Genomic DNA, 20,666 nt, shown 5'->3' on the forward strand with positions numbered 1-20,666 from the left:
CTGCAACACCAACCCACACCAGAATGATCTGCCCTTAACACCTTCCTTGAGCAGAGGTGTTATGAAAAAGGTTCTTTTGGATCTCAAAGATAGAGTTATCTGGACACACAGTCTTTGTACTTTAAAAAGGGCAATTTTATTTACAAAGACAGACGCGGGAACAGAATGGGAAGGAACAAATGCAAACTCGCACTTGAGTGATCGCGAAACGCGAGAGGAGTCGCAACAGGGCTGAAGTGCACACACGCACACACACACATGCAACGAACTAGTACAAGTGATCAGGGAACGAACAAATATGTTGCATGAACCCCCTGAATCTGGGCAAACAACAGCTCTACGCTACTGGGAATCTACTTAGGATGCTCCTAGACCCCTGTGGAAGTGCACCCTCTCACCTGTGGTCTCGACCCCGGCAGCAATCGGAAAAGAGAAAGAGCTGCCCACATGTACCATCTTTTATAGGGCTGGAGCTGGGTGGAGCCCGCTCAGGTAATTCAAACAAGCCAGTGATTCAAGGTCAAGAACAAAGGTGTGTTACAAAGCCAATCCTTAGGTGTGCTCTTGATAGGTGGGGCAGAGCCGAACCCTTGATTGACAGTGGTGTAGCCTCCGACCCGATGGGCAATGCTATCATCCGACCATGGGGGTCAGTAGTGTTGTCACTGTCATCTGACAGCCATGGCCTTTCATACTACAAGAGGCCCAACTTGTTCTCTGCATTATTTGTAACCTTTATCTGGCCAAAGATTTTTCCACATTGAATAGCTGTTCCTTTAACTTCACTAACTTTCTTCAAGTCAATGTTGCAGCGATGGAAACCTGCATGGGTGCAAGCTATGACTGTCTCTTTGTGGGATATGTGGAATAATCCTTCTTTCAGCCCTACTCACCCCTCTTACATCTCTCTCTGCATTACATTGATGGTGGCATTGGTGCTGCTTTGTGCTCATAGAGAACTCACAAATTTCGTCAACTTTGTTGCCAACTCCCACTTTCATGTGATCTATCTTTGATTTTTCCCTTCTCTTTCTCAACTTCTCTCTCTCCATTTTAGGGAATAGGTGAGCAGCCGATATCCATTACAAGCCTCTGGACTCCCACAGCTTTCTTGACTACACCTTCTACCTCTCTGCTTCTGGCAAGGACTCCATTCCATTCTCCCAGTTTCTCCTCCTCTGCCATATCTAATCTAATAATAACATCACCCACAAATGCTTCCAAGATAGCTTTTTGTTTCCTCAACCTTGGTTTTCCATCCACTATAGTTGACAGGGCTCTCAATTACGTCTTCTATGTTTCTTCACTTCTGCTCTCACCCACTTTGCTCCCACTCAGAACAAGGACTAATATTCTCTAATCCTCACCTTCCACACCACCTGCCCGCATATTCAATGGACCATCCTTCATAATTTCCACCACTGTCATTGTGATGACACTACTGGATACATCTTACCCTCCCATACCTTTAAACACTCCAAAAACATTTTTTCTTCCACAACAATCTGGTTCACCCTCCCACCTCCACCAATACCCTCCCCATGAAACTGCAATAGATGCAGCACCTGCCTTTTTACCTCTTTCTTTTCACCATCCACAGATCCAAGCACTCCTTCCATGTGAAGCAGTGATTCACTTGTACCTCTTCCAATTTAGCATTCTGAATTCAATGTTCATGATGTGATCCCTGAGAGTGAGAAAGCCTCAGTGAATGGAGGTGACTGCTTTGCAGAACAACTCTGCTCAGTCCTCATGGGTAACTCTGAGCTTCCAGTTGACTGAAACTTCAATTCTCTAACCCACTCATATTACAGCCCTCAGGACTTAATAATGAATTCATCAATTTCACAAGGCTATGCTTTACAGTTTGTAAAAGAACTGGCCATTTATGATGATAGGTCATCAACTTGAAATGGTAAGTTTGTTTTTCTTTCTCCACAAAAGCTGCCTGACCTGCTGAGCATTTCTAACATTATCTGTTTTTATTTAAGGTTTCCAGCAGCTCCAGTATTTTGCGCCACCAGTGTGAAACTTTACAGTTCCAGATTGTTTTTTTTTCCCCTATTTCCTTTATTTCCCTCTCCTCCTCTATTTTCATTCATCTCCTTCTGCTTCCACTTCCTTCAGGAAGAACACATATGGCAAACAATCCCTCAGCCAGAATCACCACCACTTGTGCCATTTGGTTTCCACCACATCACAGACATTCCATTTGTTCTCATCACCCCTCAGCCTTCTCAGCAACTTCAAACAAGTTTGATTTCCAAGTTTTTTTTAGTTGTGATGGAAGATCATTGACCTCAAATGTTAACTCTGTTTCTCTCCCCAAAGACTCCAGCATCTGCAGCTTCTTTCTGCTTTTCCTTATACAAATGCTTGACTATATTTGAAATATATTTTAAGAAAATATGTTGTTAACATCTTTCTTGCCAAATACTTTGAGGAAATATATTTGTGCTCAGACTTCATTTTGATAGTTTTTGCTTTTTCCCTGACCTCTTATGACATGACACTGAAATTTTGATTTAATATTATGCTTAACCTCAGCTGCTTTGCTTTTGTTCCTCTAATCACCCATTTAAGATATCTTTATTAGTCACATGTACATCGAAACACACAGTGAAATGCGTCTTTTGTGTAGTGTGTTCTGGGGGCAGCCCACAAGTGTCGCCATGCTTCCAGTGCCAACATAGCATGCCCACAACATCCTAACCCGTATGTCTTTGGAATGTGGGAGGAAACTGGAGCACCCGGAGGAAACCCACGCAGACATGGGGAGAACGTACAAACTCCTTACAGACAGTGGCAGGAATCAAACCCGGGTCGCTGGCGCTGTAATAGCATCACACTAACCACTACACTACTGAGCCTGGCAAATCATATTCCTGAGATCTTGCAAGAAGAGGGCATTTCATGCCATGCACTAGTAGGATCTTATCACCTGCATCAACTGAAAACATTTTTGTATGGTAACTTGTTGGAAGCCTTACAGCAAAAAAAATGACGGTTTAAGATCTTTTTACAGCTATTGACTACATCAGGAGTGTGACTGAACAGTTCAAATTGTTCCCTTTCAGGGCAGAGATGTTGATATTGCATGAGAAGTTTTATGTAATTAATATTGTATTTATCATATTATATCACAGTCCTAACTTTAATGGTAATTAATGTGCAAATCCAGCAAGTTCTCAAAAATAATAATCTGTGCAATGAGCAGTGGTCTAAATTAACCAGATAGTTTTAGAGGACCTTTTAATCTCTGAATTTGTTGGACAGTTTATGTATTAATAACGGTATACATCATTAACACAACAGTGTTTTCTTCAGCAAGATCTGGCCCCATGTGTTTTTGCGGTTCTTTCATTCATACCAATGGGCTTCCTCTTTTTTCTCTTTGCAGAACGTATATATAAACCAGTTTTCCTTTTTTTCTTTTTACGTTTCTTTTGTTTTCCCTGATATTTACTTAAAGTAAAATTTGGTTGTTGGTTTTAACATTCTATCATATCACCATATAAGGATGTTCCACTTCCCACCTAGATGTTGAACAAACTACTCCAGTTTATTTGATTTAGTTGTACCTTAATTTCATTGAGGAAGCCCTTTTAAAGAAATGTGCTTGCTTCCTGATCTTGATTATTTCTGAACTTCAGATCATATTAAAGGTTATGCTTATTTTATTATCCTTAAGATGTATCACAATTTTAGAACATCTTTTTGCATCATTAATGATTAGAAAGGAGAGCACTGCTTGGAATTTTTAAAAATGGATTTGTAAACAGAGTAATTCATTTTCTAGCTTTCGACTTCCACAATACTACCATCCTGATGTGCTTGATGTACAGGATTATATCACTTATTGTATTTGTTTCTTTGCTCAGGATTTAGCTATTTTAATGCTATTTCCACCAGGTCATAGTTCATTGCTGTCACGGCAGGCTCCTCTTGCTGCATCTTATTTCTAGTGTTCATGCACATAAACATTTGCCTCCTCTCATATTCTACATTATTTGTACATTCCCTAAAATCCATGATCCTATTTTCATTTCTGACTGTCCCTCTTCAGACCTGTCTACGTTAAATTAGTTTTGCTGACTTGATATACCTTGCAATATTTTTGTACCTATTCAATTTAAATGTTGTCCGTTACTGCAGTACAAGTCTTTTTTTTATATTTTGCAATGAAACCAGGTTACTTATGAAGATTGAATTTTTCCTTTCACAATGTTCTGTCAACTATTCATTTAGTTCCTTATTTTTCCAGACGAACATCTCTCCTTTCCCTAATATTGAAATTATACCAATAAACATCCTCATCCCATTGGTGATATATATTTCTTTCTGTATTTTTCTAGTTGTTTATCGTAAACTGCCACAACCAGTTCTCTTTCTGAATCTTCAGTATTCTTTCTTATTTTTCCTCCACATATACAGCTCAGGCTCCAGGCCTCACTTTCTTGTAAGGAATATTCTTGAACGTACATGGGCCATCTGCTTTCCTGAAAGAGGAATTATCTAAGGCTCCAGGACCTGCAAACTATATCGCCAAGGTTAACTTACCTCAGGCACTGCTTTAGACCTACTCCTACTTTACCTTTCATTTAAGTCAAGGAAAGCAAAAGCAAAAACTAAACTGCTTAGTAGAATCACTAGACAAGTGTAATGATTTTTTTGGTATATCCCATATTAATTTAAGAAGGTTCTAGCTATCAGATCTCATACAAATGACAGAACTAAAGCTCAGATCTGCACTGTAAAATAATTATATGTAACTATTCTATTGTAGTGTACAGAAAGATCCTGATACAAAAGGTATACGTGTCATCTCAACAGTGTTCAAGGTTACAGCCAGTGTAAGTATTGAGTTCCCTTAGAACTATGTTGACTGCAGTATGAGCTGAAATGCTGACTTAAAGACAGAGATTAAGTATTGCATTTGGCAATATTAGGTCAATACCTAATATATACACATGAACTTTAAGGCAAATATGAACTAATTTAAAGTAATAGTGTTATTATCTGGATTGGAGTAGTAGACATAAGAATTAAATACAGCTCTGCTTTGTTTGCTACTGTTACTAGCTAATAATTTCTCACTCTATAGCAAGGCGGATCCTTTAAAATATATTTTGTAATGTAAGCTCACCTAGCCCTGTAATAAATATACCAACTAATACGCTACTGATTGACAGTAAGTGATTAATCCGGACATGTGAATTTTCAGAACTTATATCAGATGGAGATCATTCACACTGGATACAAGAAAGATAAATCCACATATTTTCTTAATAATGAAACAAGAAGAGCAAAGCATGCATTAATTAGCAGAAGCTATCGCATCTAATAGAATATTTTCCTTTCAATGGGGCTGGAATGCAAGGAGTTATGCTTACATTACCATGAGCTTTGGTCAGACCCTGTCTATGTAACTGTATTCATCTTTTGCTCCGCATCTCAGGAAGGCTGTACTGTTCCTGGAGGACATGCAATGTATTTTCACAAGAATAATACCGGTACTTGAAGGGTTAAATTATAATGAACCTTCAGTTGTATTCAGTTGGGATTATCAGGTTGAACAGAGATCTAATTGAAGTGTTTAAAATGATAGCATCCAACAGGATAGACCCTGTGAAACTGGGGAAATCCAGAACAAAGGGGCACTATCCTGAGATGGCTAAGCATGTAGGAATAAAATTAGAAAACATATTTTTATTCAAAGGGTAATGGAACAGACTCCATGCATGAAAGAACTATAAAGAAGTGGAAAGCTCTGAGCTTGATCATTAGCTTGTGCTGAAATTACTGATTCCAACTATTTGTACTTAAATGACTGAAATGTTCCAGGACAGTTGAAGAATAAAACTCATTGAAGCCTCTGGTTTTAACCTCTAAACCTGCCTGAGCCAGTAACCCCAAATACTTGAGGGGTTCATTCTCTTCTTTTGTTTTTCCTTTTCCAACCAATACAGATAGCAGTGACATTTGGCAGTTGTTTGTGATTGCTTTGGATATACACGTCAAACTATAGGCGATCAGTGATCCAACTGAAGACCGTGGCATCCATTTGGTCTCCAATTTGTGCAAGCGTGTGTTGGTGGTTGAGGCCAGACACTGCACTGATCCTAGTGTGAGCATACTGTTACATTGAATATTTTGCACATCACCACAGAGGAATTTTTTTTGGTACAAATGTACCAGTCTTAAAAATGATAATGGCAGATGATAACACTGCTGTTTATTCTAGTAATAACTATATATTTTGTAGAGATTTGCAACTGCTTTTGCAAAAGGTTTAAATTAATTTGGCAGGGCAATGTGACACAGAGCAGATGTATAGTTTGGGAGGTAGGAACAGTGAAATAAAGAAGAAAAACTAAGTCAGTCCAGTGTGCAGAGGATACATAGGCATGAATGCAAGGCTAAACTGAATCCTTAAGGATAAGGAGTATGGCAGTAAGGGAGGTGAAATTAAAGCATTAATTAACACGGGAATATGATATTATTATCACAGGTATGGTTGAAAGATGAGCAGGACTGGCAGTTTAACATTCCAGGATAAAGAATCTTCTGGCATGACAGGGGGAATTAAAAGAAGAGGTGGCATTGCAGTATTAATTATGGAGTCTAGAAGTTATCCTTGAAGGTTCTTCAAATAAGGCAATATGAATAGAACTGAGAAACAAAAAGGAGGCAACCACTTCGCTCTGGATGTACCACAGGCCTCCCAAAAGTCATTGGGAGATAGAGGAGCAGATGTATGGGCAAATCACAGAATGATGAAAGAAGAATAGGTAGTAGTAGTAGGGGATGCAAACTTCCCCAGTATTAACTGGGATTGCCTGAGTGTGAAAGGCTTGGAGAGGGTGGAGTCTAGGAGAGCTTTTTGAGCCAGTGTGTATATAGTCCAAATAGAGGAGGCAAGTACTGGACCTAATCTTGGGGAATGTAATCACTCAAGTGGTTGGAATGTCAGCGGTAGAGCATTTTGGAGATAGCGACCATAACTCTAAGTTTCAAGGTGGCCGTGGAAAGGAATAAGGATTGACCAGAAATTGAAGTCCTGAATTGGGATGAGGTCGATTTCAATATCATAAGAGAGGGCCAGGCCCAACAGGACTATAGAAATTGTTGGGCAGTACTTAAAAAACAAATTTGGAAGCAAATAAGGGGCTTGAAACATCAAGGTAAAGGAAAATCCCAAAGCATTTTGTAAGTATTTTGAGGGCAGGATGCATTAACTAGGGAAAGAGTAGGCTTATTTGGAACCCAAGGAGCAACCTGTGCACAATGCCAGAGAATGTAGGTCAGAATGAATATTTCTCATCTACATTCGCCAAGGAGAAGGACATTGTTGTTGGCGGATTCAGGGAGGGAGATAGTGAAATTCTAGAATAAATAAAGGGGTATTAAATGTCTTAGATGGCTTAAAGGTAGATGAATCTTCAAGGACTGATGAGATGTATCCCATACTGCTCTGGGAAGCTAGGAAGGAGATTGCTGGGTCTCTGACAGAGATTTTTAAATTTTCACAGGTCACAGGTAGGGTGCCTGATGACTAATGGACAACAAACATTGTACCTTTACTCAAAAAGAGCAATGGGGACAAACTGAGTAATTACAGGCTAGTAAGTCTAATGTTAATAGTAGGGATGTTATTAGAAAAAATTCTGAGAGACAGGTTTAATCTACACTTGGGAAGGCAGCGATGGATTTGTTAGGAAGAGATCCTGTCTGACCAATTTGATTACATTTTTCAAAGAGGAAACAAAGTGCATGGATGAGGGCAGTGTGGTTGATGTAGTTTACATGAACTTCAGTAAAGTTTTGGTAAGGTCACACATGGGAGCAAAAGGTCACAGTCCATTGGATCCAGGACAAATTGGCAAACTGGATCCAAAACTGATGGTAACAAAAGGCAGAGAGTGATGGTAGAGGGTTGTTTTTATATTTCAAAACCTGTGACCAGTGGTGTACCATGGAAATTGGTGCTGGGACTCTTACTGGAGTCATAGATACATACAGAACAGAAAAAGGCCCTTCAGCCCACTAACCATCAAACACCTATTTACACTTATCTCATCTGTTTCTCCCCACACTCTTCTCAAATTCCCACCCCCAGATTCTAACACTCACCTGCACACTAGGGCCAATTTACAGTTGCCAATAAACCTATGAACTTTGGGATGTGGGAAGAAACTGGATCACCCAAGGGAAACCAATGTGGTCACATGGAGAACATGCAAACCCCACATAGATAACACTGGAGATCAACTCTAATTGCTGCAGTACTATGTACATTAATAATATGGATGTGAATGTAGGAGATATGATTATTAAGTTTTCAGATGACACGAAGATTAGTGGTATTGTTGATAATGAGAAGGCTAATCTTTGGCTACAGAACAATATTGATCAGTTAATAAAATGGCAGATTGAATTTAGTCAAGAAAAATGTGAGGTGATGGATTCTGGGAGAACGAATAATGCTGAGATGTATACAATGAATTGTAAAACACTGGGAAACACTGATGAAGAGAGTTAGCTTGATAAATGTTCAAAGACCACTAAAGTCAGCTGCACAGTTAGATGGGGTGGTTAAGAAGTCATGTGGGATACTTGCCTTCATTAGGATGTTGGCTGGGAGTTTTGAGGAGTCACTGGGTATGCTGGATTTGGTTTTCTTGGAGCAGAGCAGGCTGAGGGAAAACCTGAATTATAGATGAGGGGCACAGATAGGATAGATAGTATGAAACTTTTCCCCATAAAAGAGGTGTCTAAACCCCAAAGGCATAGGTTTAAGGTAAAGGTAGGAGGATTAGAGAGGGCCTGACAAAGAAATTATTTACCCAAAGGGTGATAGGAATCTGGAATGCACTGCCTGAGGAGTTGGTGGAGGCAAAGACACAAGATTTCAGAAGTATATGGATGAACCCTTAAATTGCAAAGGCATAGAAGGCTATGGATCAGGAAAATGGGTTCAGTATAAATAGATACTTGATGGTCAGCATGGACATGGTGGGCCAAAGGCTCTGTATCCATGCTCAATGATTTTATGATTCTGGGATTAATACTGCCTTCCAACATGGCACTGTTTTCTTAGTTTTATTTGTGAATAGGTTACAAGTATAGATACTAATTGCTCATCCTTGTATTTTTTAATGCTCATCCCTGTATTTTTTGTTTACCTAGGATGATCATGGCACATGTTATCCTTCCACCAAGGAGCATGAACAGACTTTTGCCTATCTGATTGTGGATCCCATAAAGCGTCATGTGCATGTGCTATACCACTGCTTTGGAGGAGGATTATTCTGCAATTAATGCTTACAAACAATCACTGTATTCTTGCTGAAATACGAGTACTAGTTAGCTGAGGATGTTCTGTGGGGAAGCAGTATGTATTATGAGGATTATTTGTTCCAGTATTTAAACTTTCCATCTTTCTGCATAACTGTAGTTTTGAGAAAAGTGAAGATTAAATGCAGACAGCTCAAAGAATCCTGCAAACACAGTTGTTAATATTGTTTAGTTTTCTAAATATACGAGTATCTTAGGGACTCTCTTTTATTGCATGTTCTGTTCTGAGATCACTTTTAAGATATACATTTGGAATGCTATATGTTAGTAATTACAGGTATTTGTGGACATAACTCAGATTTACTCTTTTAAAAACCTTCAAAATGATTAATGTCTTTTGTTTTTTTTTTAATCACATCAGTTTTCATTTATGGCTTAATAAAACTATTAGAAATAATTGTGAACTGTGCATGGTTGCATTGATTTAGATTTTTTGTACCTTATTTTAGTAAGTTTGTTTAATGTACGCTAAGTGAACTCCAAAGTTTATATTGTAACTGAAATGGAATCAACAACAGTTCAGTAGCAGGCAGGAAACCAGGAAGTTTTAGCAGTGGTTTGTAAGACGCTTTTTAACCCATCCACTCTATTAACCAAGTAGGTTGAGTGTATGTGATGACAACACACATAACTCAATCTCAGCTACAAATGTGATCAGCTGTGAAACATAATGAAGAGTGAAAACAACTTAATGTGGCTTCCAGATTCAATAACCTCTCACTGGGCTTCATCCTTGGGGTTTAAGGCACCATGGGAATATATAGCTTGCTGCTGAGAGACAGGAATTTAACAACAGCTTAGAAAAGGTATGAGTGGTGTTGTCAGAGTTCTGAGTAAAGTGTAATACAGCCCACTGCTGTATTAATTTGTCCAAGTGGTCTAATCACTTCATCAGATCAGGAAATACAGCATTGAGCATTGATCTTATCTTATCTTATCCTATCCTATCCAGTTGTCTGTATTACTCCAACAAACTCAACTGCCTTGTCTATACCAGCATATCAGTCCAAACATAAACATCTTGCAGATAACCCAACGCTCCTTGATTATTTACATCTAACCTTTGAACCTCATTTTTAAGCAATGTCATGCCTTTACTTCATTGTTACCATACATTTTCCATCTGTTTTTGGTATATTCAGAACAGCTATTATTCCCACTCACAGGCCTCATTTCACTCCTTGTAGTTAAAAATAATACAGAACACCAGGGAGATGCAGAGAACCAGAGGTGACTCATACCATATCGTGTCACAACTCATATCAGCAGGGTTGGAGACCTTTGGAGATAACTGATGTGACTGACCACACAGAGATGGAGAGATGGGGGAGGGGAGCAAAGCTAGCTGTTGATAGAATTCGATTTCATTCAGCCACATTATGTACAACACTCATTCATGTGGATCTGAAATCAAAACTGAGTGGAAAAATTATCTGATGTATGATGATAGCCTAACACATTGATAGCTTTATAGTTCTAATGTATTTAATCCCTTACAGTGCCTCCACCTCCACCTATCCTGCTGGAGATGCAACAACACAATGATAACTCCTCAGAGGAAGGTACTTGCTCCAAGGGCACACAGACCTAGGACTTATCTCCACCATCTACCTGCTCAGCAACTAATACTTTGCTGGGTACAGTAAGAAAGATTTTGTTTTTATCCAGTGACACACGTATCACAAATAAGGAAATGGTGGAGAAGGACAGCAATGGAATGTTTGCATTGGTGGGCACAACAGGGTTCATAATCTAGTCAGCTAGAGGTAAGTACTGCTCCTCTGGGGGCACCAATGATCAGGGTACTTCAGGAGCAGCAGGAAAGGAGCAAAGGAGTCTGTCTTAAACATGACTGGCATGACATCAACAAACAAAAAACTGCTGAAAATATTCAGCAGGTCTGGGAGCATCTGTGGAGAGAGAAACTGAGTTAACATTTCAGATCAATTTCAGTGGAACTGGGCAAAGGTTAAAAAACAGCATGTTTAAAGTTCCAGGGAATGGGGTAAGGTGGGGAGAACAAAAGGAATGGGCTTTGCTGGAACAAGGTCAAAGGCAAAAGAGAGAGAAGTCTGTGTGAGAACGGGATGGAGAATTAAAGTGTCAGGCAACTGGAAGCTCATGGTCATCTTTGTAGACTGAAAGAAGTATAAAGCAGTCAACAACCTGCATTTGGTTTCCAATGTCGAGCGCCAAATGCAGTACACTAACTTATATCCACAGCCCTTTGTCTTCTCTACCCATCTCCTTCCTTGGGACTTAAACACGATTGTTTTCTAAATATTGCCTAGTTCTGATGAAAGGTCATTAACCCAAAATGTTTATGCTGCCTTCATCTCCTCAGATGTTGCCTGATCTGCTGAGCACTTCAGTGATATGATGTTGCAGGATTTCCAATGACAATCACTTGCATAGAGTAAGGCCATCTGCATGAGCCATCAAATGTAACAATTGAATGAATTCATCCAGGAATTCACTAAAGCGTCATATGAATGCCACCTTGAGTTGGATGCATTGCTACCTTGGTCTTAGATGTTTAGTACCCCAATGACCTGCATGAGCCCACATAATGACTTAATAACTTAATATTCCCCTAACCTGAAATGTTGTCCATCTGCTTTTCTCTATGGATGTTGACTGGCCTGCTGAGTTCCTCCAGCATCATCGTGTTTTTCACATAATTATTCATTGATTCCATCTTCTGCCCTTGCACAGTTTGGATATTACCTGGTAAACAGCCATTTAACATGTGTAATGATGGATATATATTGACACTAGGATGGGGTCGGTGGCTGTGAAAAGCCTGCACAGCTATTTTGGCATTGGTTCATGGAGGGGAAGTGAGAGAGACAATGGGTTCTGTAGATTCTGGAGACTGTGTATTAAATCTCTCAAAGCACCTAAAGTGGATTTCAGCAGTAGTAGTTTGCTAGTGTCACTTCTTGTTGTCAGATGGTTTTGAATTTATTGCCCCTGGACCTCAGTGGTTTAGTTCCTCAAGGGTATCATTGCCTACTCTTTAAGGGAGTATTACTGTCTCCAAGCCAGCTATGAACACTATTTTGAGGTATGAGCAGATCAGAGTGAGTGAACTGCCACAGGATCAAGGCATCACGGCTACTGCCTGGGAACCTTGTGCACGTTTGCAGATATAGTATGTGGTTGCAGACTGCTGCACATCAACAGAGTGGAAGGTTTTTTGGTCGATTAAGTTCCTATGTGTGATCTGAGAGCTCACTTGATGAGTGTAGTCAATAGGAAGGCAGCTAAAGCCACAAACCTGAGTGCCCACTCACCCAGGCTGCCCTCATCACAGCTGATGTAATTGCTGGTCCTGGCAAACTATCTGATGTGATAACATAAAATGACCCTCCTGAGTCACTGGTGTCAAGAAAGCTTATTCACTATCTACATTGAGTGGTAGAATTACCATTTGTGAACTGGACCCCTCTGCTGGTTCCATATCTTCTGTGCAATTACAATCCAAGTGAGGAAGAGCCTGCTGCCATACTTTGTTGGCGTTCATCTTGGTTCTTGGTTCTCCTGAGTGACAAATAGTACAGAATAAGCAGCATCCACGGTTCCCGATGAAACCAGCAAAGTGCAGTTCACAAGTGCTCAGTTTGGAGGCAGAACTGCAGCATGAACTTTTTTCCAATTGCATCAAGATTTGCTGCAGTGAAATAGTACAAATGAAAACTTCACCTATATATGTTAGGCAGAGTTTTACCAAAAGAAATTAAACTCCTTTGTTTATCATCATACTCATACAGCCATAAAGTCAAAGAGTTGTACAACATAGAAACAGGGTATTTGGCCCACCATATCTATTCTGTATCCCTCTGTGCCTCACTCATTCAAGCACCTGTCCAGATGCCTCTTAAATGTTGTTACTGTTCCTGCTTCCATCACCTCCTCTGGCAGCTTATTCCAGATACCAACTACCTTGTGTGAAGAATTTACCCCTAGATCCCTATTAAAACTTCCTCCTTAAATGTACACCCTCTAGTTTTAGATACCCCTCTGAAACAGACACTGGCTATCTACCCTATCTATGCCTCTCATAATTTTATATACCTCTATCATGTTACCTCTCGGCCTCCTTCACTCCAGGAAAAACAGGACAAGCATATTCAATCTCTCCTTATAAATTAAACCCTCCAATCCAGGTAACAGCCTTGTGAATTTTTTCTGCACCCTTTCTAGCTTAATCATGTCCTTCCCAGAGCAGGGCGACTAGAACTGCACATCTTACTCTAAGTGTGGTCTAACTGACTTTTGTACAACTGTAACATGATGTCCTAACTCTTATACACAATGCCTTGACCAATGAAGGCAAGTATACCATGTGAGTTCTTCACCACCCTGTCTACCCGTGTCACCACTTTCAGGGAACTATGTACTCATGGATCTATGGAAAGTCATGAGGCATGGGATCCATGGAACAGTACAGCACAGAACAGGCCCTTTGACCAACAATGTTGCGCCAACATAGCTAATCCCTCCTACCTACAGAATGCCCATGGAAACTTGGCTGTGTGGATTCAGAATTGGCTTGCCCACAGAAGACCCTCCATACTGCTCAGAATCCTGCCATTAACCTTGTACTCCACCTTCATGTTCATTCTTCCAAAGTGTATCACTTCACACTTTTCTGGATTGAAATCCATCTGCATCCTGTCTATATTCTGTTGTGACCTACGACAACCTTCTACACTATCCACAACCCCTCCAACCTTTGTGTCATCTGCAAACTTACTAACCCATCCCCCCACATCCTCATCCAAATCATTTATAAAAATCACAAAGAGGAGGGGTCGCAGAACAGATCCCTGCAGAACACCACTGGTCACCAAATTCCAGGCAGAATATGCTCAATCCACCACCACCCCCTACCCCAAGGTCTCTGTGTTCAACAACACTCCTCAGGGCCCTGCCATTCACTGTGTATGTCCTGGTTTAACTTCCCAAAATGCGTCACTTCATAACTGTCTGAGTTCAATTCCATCTGCAATTCTCTTACCCACTTTCCAAGTTGATCTATTTCCTGTTGTAACCTTAGACAACCTTCTTCGCTATCCACCACACCACCAATTTTGGTGTCATTTGCAAACTTACTAATCATGCCACCTACATTCTCATCCAAATCATTAACATATATGACAAACAACAAAAGAACCAACACTGATCCCTGCAGCACACTGCTGGTTCCAAGCCTCCAATCTGAAAAACCCAACCGTCCACCACCACCCTCTACCTCCTCCCACCAAGCCAATTTTGTATCCAATTTGCTAGCTCACTCTAGATCCCATGTGTCCTAACATTCCCGACCAGCCTACCATAGGGGACGATGTCAAAGACCATGCTAAAATCCATGTAGACAACATCTACTATCCTGCCCTCATCCATCCTCTTGGTCACCTCTTCAAAAAAACTCTATCAAATTCATGAGACATATTGTTCCACGCACAAAACCATGCTGATTATCCCTAATCAGTCCTTGTCTTTCCAAATTAAAAAAAAGTCCTGTCCCTCAGAATCCCTTCCAATAACTTTCCCACCACTGATGAAGGTTCATCAATCTGTAGTTCCCTGGCTTATTCCTACTCACTAACATCAGGCTGATATTGATTACAAATTACAGTATACCGTATATCATATCAGGATAGGATAGATGAAAGGTGTTGTACATGTTATTGGGGAGCTTACAAGAAAGAACTCATATATTCCATAGATACAGGTATATATACTGACAACTTGATGTGTCCTTGTGAACTACTATCTAGCATGTTTATGGTATGCTATTAAGAAAACAAGGTTAGAATTACAGGCTTGCAAAACAAATGTTTATCTTTGTTTTTGATAAGCACATGTAGTATTGCTGAGAAGCAGATTGGCATGTTTTAGTACCCGAGGTCTGTTGTGCGATGCTGTCCTGAGGCTGAAGCCTTCAATCTGCATGCTGCAGTTCAGATTCTGTGTGGTCCCACTGGCTGTTGATCAAAAAAGATCAAGAGAGCAATATGTGAGCATGAAAACACAAGGATGGATACAAGGATGGATACAAAGCTGGAGAAGGAGAAAAAGAAAAGAGAGATGTTTCAGTGAGAGGCATTGGGAAAGATGGTAATGGTTGATGCTGTACTGAAAGAATGAATGAGGGTACGGGAAACAGTTGCATGGTCTGTTACCTCACGTAATTGTTGTATGCAGCAGCAATGAAAAACATGTACCAATACTGTCAGGAAAAAAACACTACTGAAAAATTTCTTTGCCACAAATGCAGATTTGACTGATTCCATGGAACTAAGCTAACTATTTTTATGCATTGGTCAATGAAATTGTTGGAAAATAAATTACAACAGATGTACTCGTGGTATACTGAATGTAATGACTTGTGCCTCAACCTAATAAACCACACGATTATGTATACTGGTACTGATAAGGAATCAAAGTTGTTTAGAATACTGCATCCACAAACAAGATATTGTCTACATTAATTAACTTAGGAAGCATTAGTAAGAGTACTAAAAGCAATTTCTACTGATATTTACCATTTAGCAAAGACTAGATCACCATTTAGTCATGGTTTGGCTACATAACCACAAAGGCTGGAGGATTTGTTCACTTATTTACTTATTTGTTACTTATTTATTTATTTGTTCACTTATTGTTCACCTCTGTAGTTTGTTGCAAGATACCATTACTGAGGTGAACAATAAGTGAACAAATAAGTGAGCAAATAAATAAATAAGTAACAAATTTGTCAAGAAATGGTACATGTCAGCCTTTATTTTAAGTGTATTTTTTGTAAGGAGAATTTTATACAACATAATGGAATAATATTTAATTGCGGATCGGACTATTGAGGTGAAAATTTCCTCTCACTAGCAACTGTAAAAGTCACAAAGGAGCAAAAATGAACTGGTGGAAGAATTCAGTGGGTTCAGTAGCATCTGTGGAGACAAAGGGATGGTTTTTGTTTCGGGTCAAAACCCTGCATCAGGACAGAGTGCAGAGGGAAGAGAGCCAGAGAGGGAAGGTAGAGGGAGGAGTGAGGCAGAGCCTGGTGGGCAATAGGTGGAATCAAGTGGTGGTGTGTGGGAGATGGTGGAGGGATGATGGAAGGATAGAGGCAGACGGGGCAGTGTTGAGACAGAGGCTGGGGGTGATAGGTGCAACTAGGTGAGGGGGAGGGGGGATAATGGTCTGATGGAGGCAGATGGGGGAGGAACAGTGTTAAGAGGCTGGGGGGGGGGGTGATAGGTGGAAACGTGAGGAAGAAAAAAATAGATGGAGCCAAGTGGGGGAAGGGACAGAAGAGGGTGAACTAAGGGAGAAGAAATCCAGTTAGAATAGGTATGTGGGTAATGGGCAGATAGAACCAGGTGAGAAAGGAATGAGTCTGGTGTGTGTGTGTGTGTGTGTGTGTGTGTGTGTGTGTGTGTGTGTGTGTGTGTGTGTGTGTGTTGGGGTGGGCAGAGAGATGGCAAAAGTGAACAGAGATCCTGGGTGGATTAGTGGGAGTAGGAAAGGAACACAGGTGGTGTGGGTTACCTGAGGTTGTAAGATTCAGTGTTCATACCATTGGGCTGTAGGCTACCAGGCGGAATATGAGGTGCTGTTCTATTAGTTTGCATTTGGCTTCACTGTAGCAGTAGAGAACACTGAGGTCAGACAGGTCGCTGTGGGAATGGGAAGGGGAGTTGAAATGACTTGCCACCAGAAGCTCACGATGGCCATTGTGGACAGAGTATAGGTGCTATACAAAATGATCAGCTCTAAGCTTGGTCTTGCCAATGCACAGGAGGCCAAATTGTGAGCACTGAGTGTAACAGAGCAGGTTGGAGAAAGTGCACGTGTATCTCTGCCTCATTTGGACGAACTGTTTAGGTTTCTGGATGGTGATGAGGGAGGTGTAGGGACAAGTGTTGCACCTCCTATGGTTGCAGGGGAAAGTACCAGGGGACAGGAGGTGGAATGGGGGGGGTGGGGAATGATGAGTGGACCAGGGAGTCATGGAGAGAGTGGTTCCTGCGGAAAGCAGAAAGGGGTGGGGAAGGGAAGATGTAGCTGGTGGTGGGATCCCACTGGAACTGGCAGAAGTGGCAAAGGATGACGAGCCGGATGTAGAGGCTCATGGCAGGAAGGGTGAGGAGCGGGGAACATTACCTCTGTACTGTCTGGGAAGAGGGGGTGAAAGCAGATGTGTGGGAAATGGAGAAAATGTATGTGAGGGCACCCTTTGCTTTGACAGATGCTGCCAGACCTGCTGAGTTCTTCCAGCAGTTTTTTTTTGCTCCAGATTTCAGCAAATGCAGTCATTTGTGTCTCCAAAGTCACAAAGGAGTTTAAGATAACTCCTAATGGCACAAGTCCACAGCAATTTGTTGCAAGGTAGCATCAAGGCTCCACTCTCATGAGGTGAAATCAGTAGGGTGATTTGAAAACGACATTGGAATAGTTTATCCCATGATGGGGTTAATATTAGTAGCAATGAGAGCTGTAAAACGTTTCCTAGAGGTAAATACCACACTGAGGAGGCTAATTTGTGTACTTCTGCTGAGGTATTGCTGCTTCTTTACCGATTTGGAAATGAGTCAGGATTTTCACTGCTACTTTCATTGTTGAAAGTTTGTTGAAGGTACTTTTCTGCACTCTAAGATTTACCATTGGGAATTCCATTGTTTTGGTGTTATTTAGAGGAAAACGATGAAGACATAGAAGAGGCTAGACTTTTAACTTAAAATCATGCACCTTCAATTTTATCTCTTCACTTTATGTTGGCCCCCAGAAATACAAGCAGATTCGGGACATCAGCACACAGGCTTCCAAATGCCTAAGTCCCAAACTTACTGATGGATTCCAACCAGTGGATCTGTCAGTACACTTTGTCCCTGGATTCCACATGGTGGAGCATGACCTTGCTGAGATTCCCCAGCAGTTACAGCAAGGAATCTGTTCACAGGTCCTGCACCAGGTTAGAATCTACAAGCCCATTTGATTCAATATAGATGCAAGGAAGAATGGTAAGAAAAAGGCAAATTTTATCTTTAAATTATTAACATCTGCAATTTAAAAAAATTATTTGGATGTATTTTACATGTTTAAAGTGAATTTTTTATTCTTGCTTTTTGCTTAGTAATTGTTTTAAAAGCTTGAGAGTTTTAACTGTAGGCTGATCTGTCATATTTCCTCAATAGTTTTGTGGTTGGGGCATTAGATAGCACATCCATTTGGCCTAATTACATCACATGAAGCCCTTGCACCACATTAGCTCTCGACAATCCAGTGTAGTACACTCTCATCCAGCAACTTTGGCCTTCTGATTCCGAACCAAGTAAGTGGAGGTTAATGGAAGATCTGAGCAACTTGTGCAGCTACTGAGCCTCACTGAACAAAATCTAGGAAACGTGTGTTCACCAGAGCCTGCAGGTCAAGGAATTCTTACCAGATATCTCCATAAGAGGAGGTGAACAAGAAGGTGAGAAAAATGAACAGACAGACAGATGAAGGGATGTAACTAATATTCACGCACACTTCATCTCCCCAACACCCCTGCTTCTGCAATGATTGTTCATAACTCTGAATATTCCCTGCCGTAATTCAAATTCCAAAAGTGAGACCAGATAAAGAAATTATATATAATCAAGTGATCTTTACTTGAAGCAATATGCGCAAGAAAAAGGCAAATTAAACCAATATTTACACCAAACTTGTACTGCCCTTACTACTTCTATGCAAGTTATTCCTGTGAAGTGCATCCTAAGTAAAATGAAGATGAGAGGTGCGTGGTTGAAATAGTTGAATTATCTTCCACATTGAATTATCTTCCAGGAACCTTGGAAACCTAGAATGAATCTTGACATATGATAGCTGTTGGGTTAATGGTTAATTTATGGCAGTGTAACAGCTGAACATAAGAGAACTGTAAGAAATAGGAGCAGGGATTAGCCACATGGGCCTTCGCATTTGCTCTACAATTCAACAAGATCAAACCTGATCTTCTTCCTCAATACAGATCAGGTCAAGCTGCACTTGCTGAGAGAGAACCAGAATTTCATATCAATGACTTCATCAGAATTGGGAAATGTAAGAGATGTAACTAGTTTTAACCAAGGAAAGGCAGCCAAGGTTGGACGGGGGTTTAGGAGCAAAATAGGACAGAGTAGAATGTATGTGAGAACAGAAGGGAGGGGAAATTGGCTGACTAAGAGGGGCAGCATGGTGGTGCTGTTGCTTCACAGCTCTGGTTACCCAGGTTCAATGCTGACCTCAGGCCCTGTCTGGGTGGAGTTTGCACGATTTCTCTGTGATCATGTGGGTTCCCTCCAAGTGTTCCTGTTTCCTCCGACATCCCAAAGGCAACCTGGTTAATTGGCCACTATAAGATGATTAGTCAGTGGGCGAATTCTGTTTTTTCTTGGATTTAAGTCATATTGAAGTCAACTTTATATATAGAAAGTATAAAGGAGTTATTTAAAACAAGAGGGAAAAATGCTTTGAAGAATAGCAGCTAATGTAAAATAAAAGCCCCCCAAAATTTTCTATAAACATAAATAATATAAGGACTGTGAAAGAAAGGTGATATAGATTGGGGTAAAAAGATCTTCTTGTGCAGGCATGGGTGAGCTGCTAAAAGAAGACATCTCTATTCCCAGAAGAAGAGAGCAAGGATGCTACCTCTGTATCAGCAGACATTAGCCACATTGGGAAAGATAAAAATTGCTAAAGCTTGGCAGTGTTCAAAGTAGAAAGTCACCCAGGCCAAATGGGGCACATTCCAAGTAATTGTGGGAAGGAAAGGTGGAAATTACGTCAGATCTTCTCACAGTTTTCCAGTTCACAAAAGCATAATATAACAGATGCTGGAAATCCAAAATGAAATCAAAATATACTAATATCAATTAGCTGGGAACACACAGCTAACTAGGAAACATTTATGTTGAAAGAAGTAGATTTAGCATTTCAGGCTCACTAGGATGATCCTGGGTATGGAGGGATTGTCTAATGAGCAAAGGTTAAACAGGTTGAAACTCTACTCATTGGTGCTTGGAAGAGTGAGAGGCAATCTTACTGAAACACATAAGATTCTTAGGACGCTAGGCAGGATTAATGCTGAGAGGATGTTTCCTGTCATTGGAGAGTCCAGAAACCAGAGGGCATGGTTCCACAATAAGGGGCTACCTGTTTAAGACTAAGAGGAAGAAGAATTTCTTCTCTCAAAGTGTCGTGAGTCCTTGGAACTCTTTGCCTTCATTCAGGCAAGTGGAGAATATTCTATCTATTCCTGACTTGTGCCTTGGTGG

The 20,666-nt window shown here is 40.6% G+C and overlaps 1 protein-coding gene across 1 annotated transcript in view; it reads left to right on the plus strand.

Annotated features, from left to right (window-relative positions):
• cfap300 (cilia and flagella associated protein 300) overlaps positions 1-9,358 on the plus strand; it is a 43,078-nt gene extending 33,720 nt beyond the window's left edge. Inside the window, exons 6-7 of the mRNA XM_052026568.1 lie at positions 4,787-4,853; positions 9,190-9,358. Coding sequence (XP_051882528.1) covers positions 4,787-4,853; positions 9,190-9,321 — 199 coding nt within the window. The 3' untranslated portion in view covers positions 9,322-9,358. The remainder of the gene's footprint in view (positions 1-4,786; positions 4,854-9,189) is intronic.
• The last annotated feature ends 11,308 nt before the right edge of the window (positions 9,359-20,666 follow it).

Source organism: Pristis pectinata, chromosome 11 (assembly GCF_009764475.1).
Source record: "Pristis pectinata isolate sPriPec2 chromosome 11, sPriPec2.1.pri, whole genome shotgun sequence".
NCBI lineage: Eukaryota > Metazoa > Chordata > Chondrichthyes > Rhinopristiformes > Pristidae > Pristis > Pristis pectinata.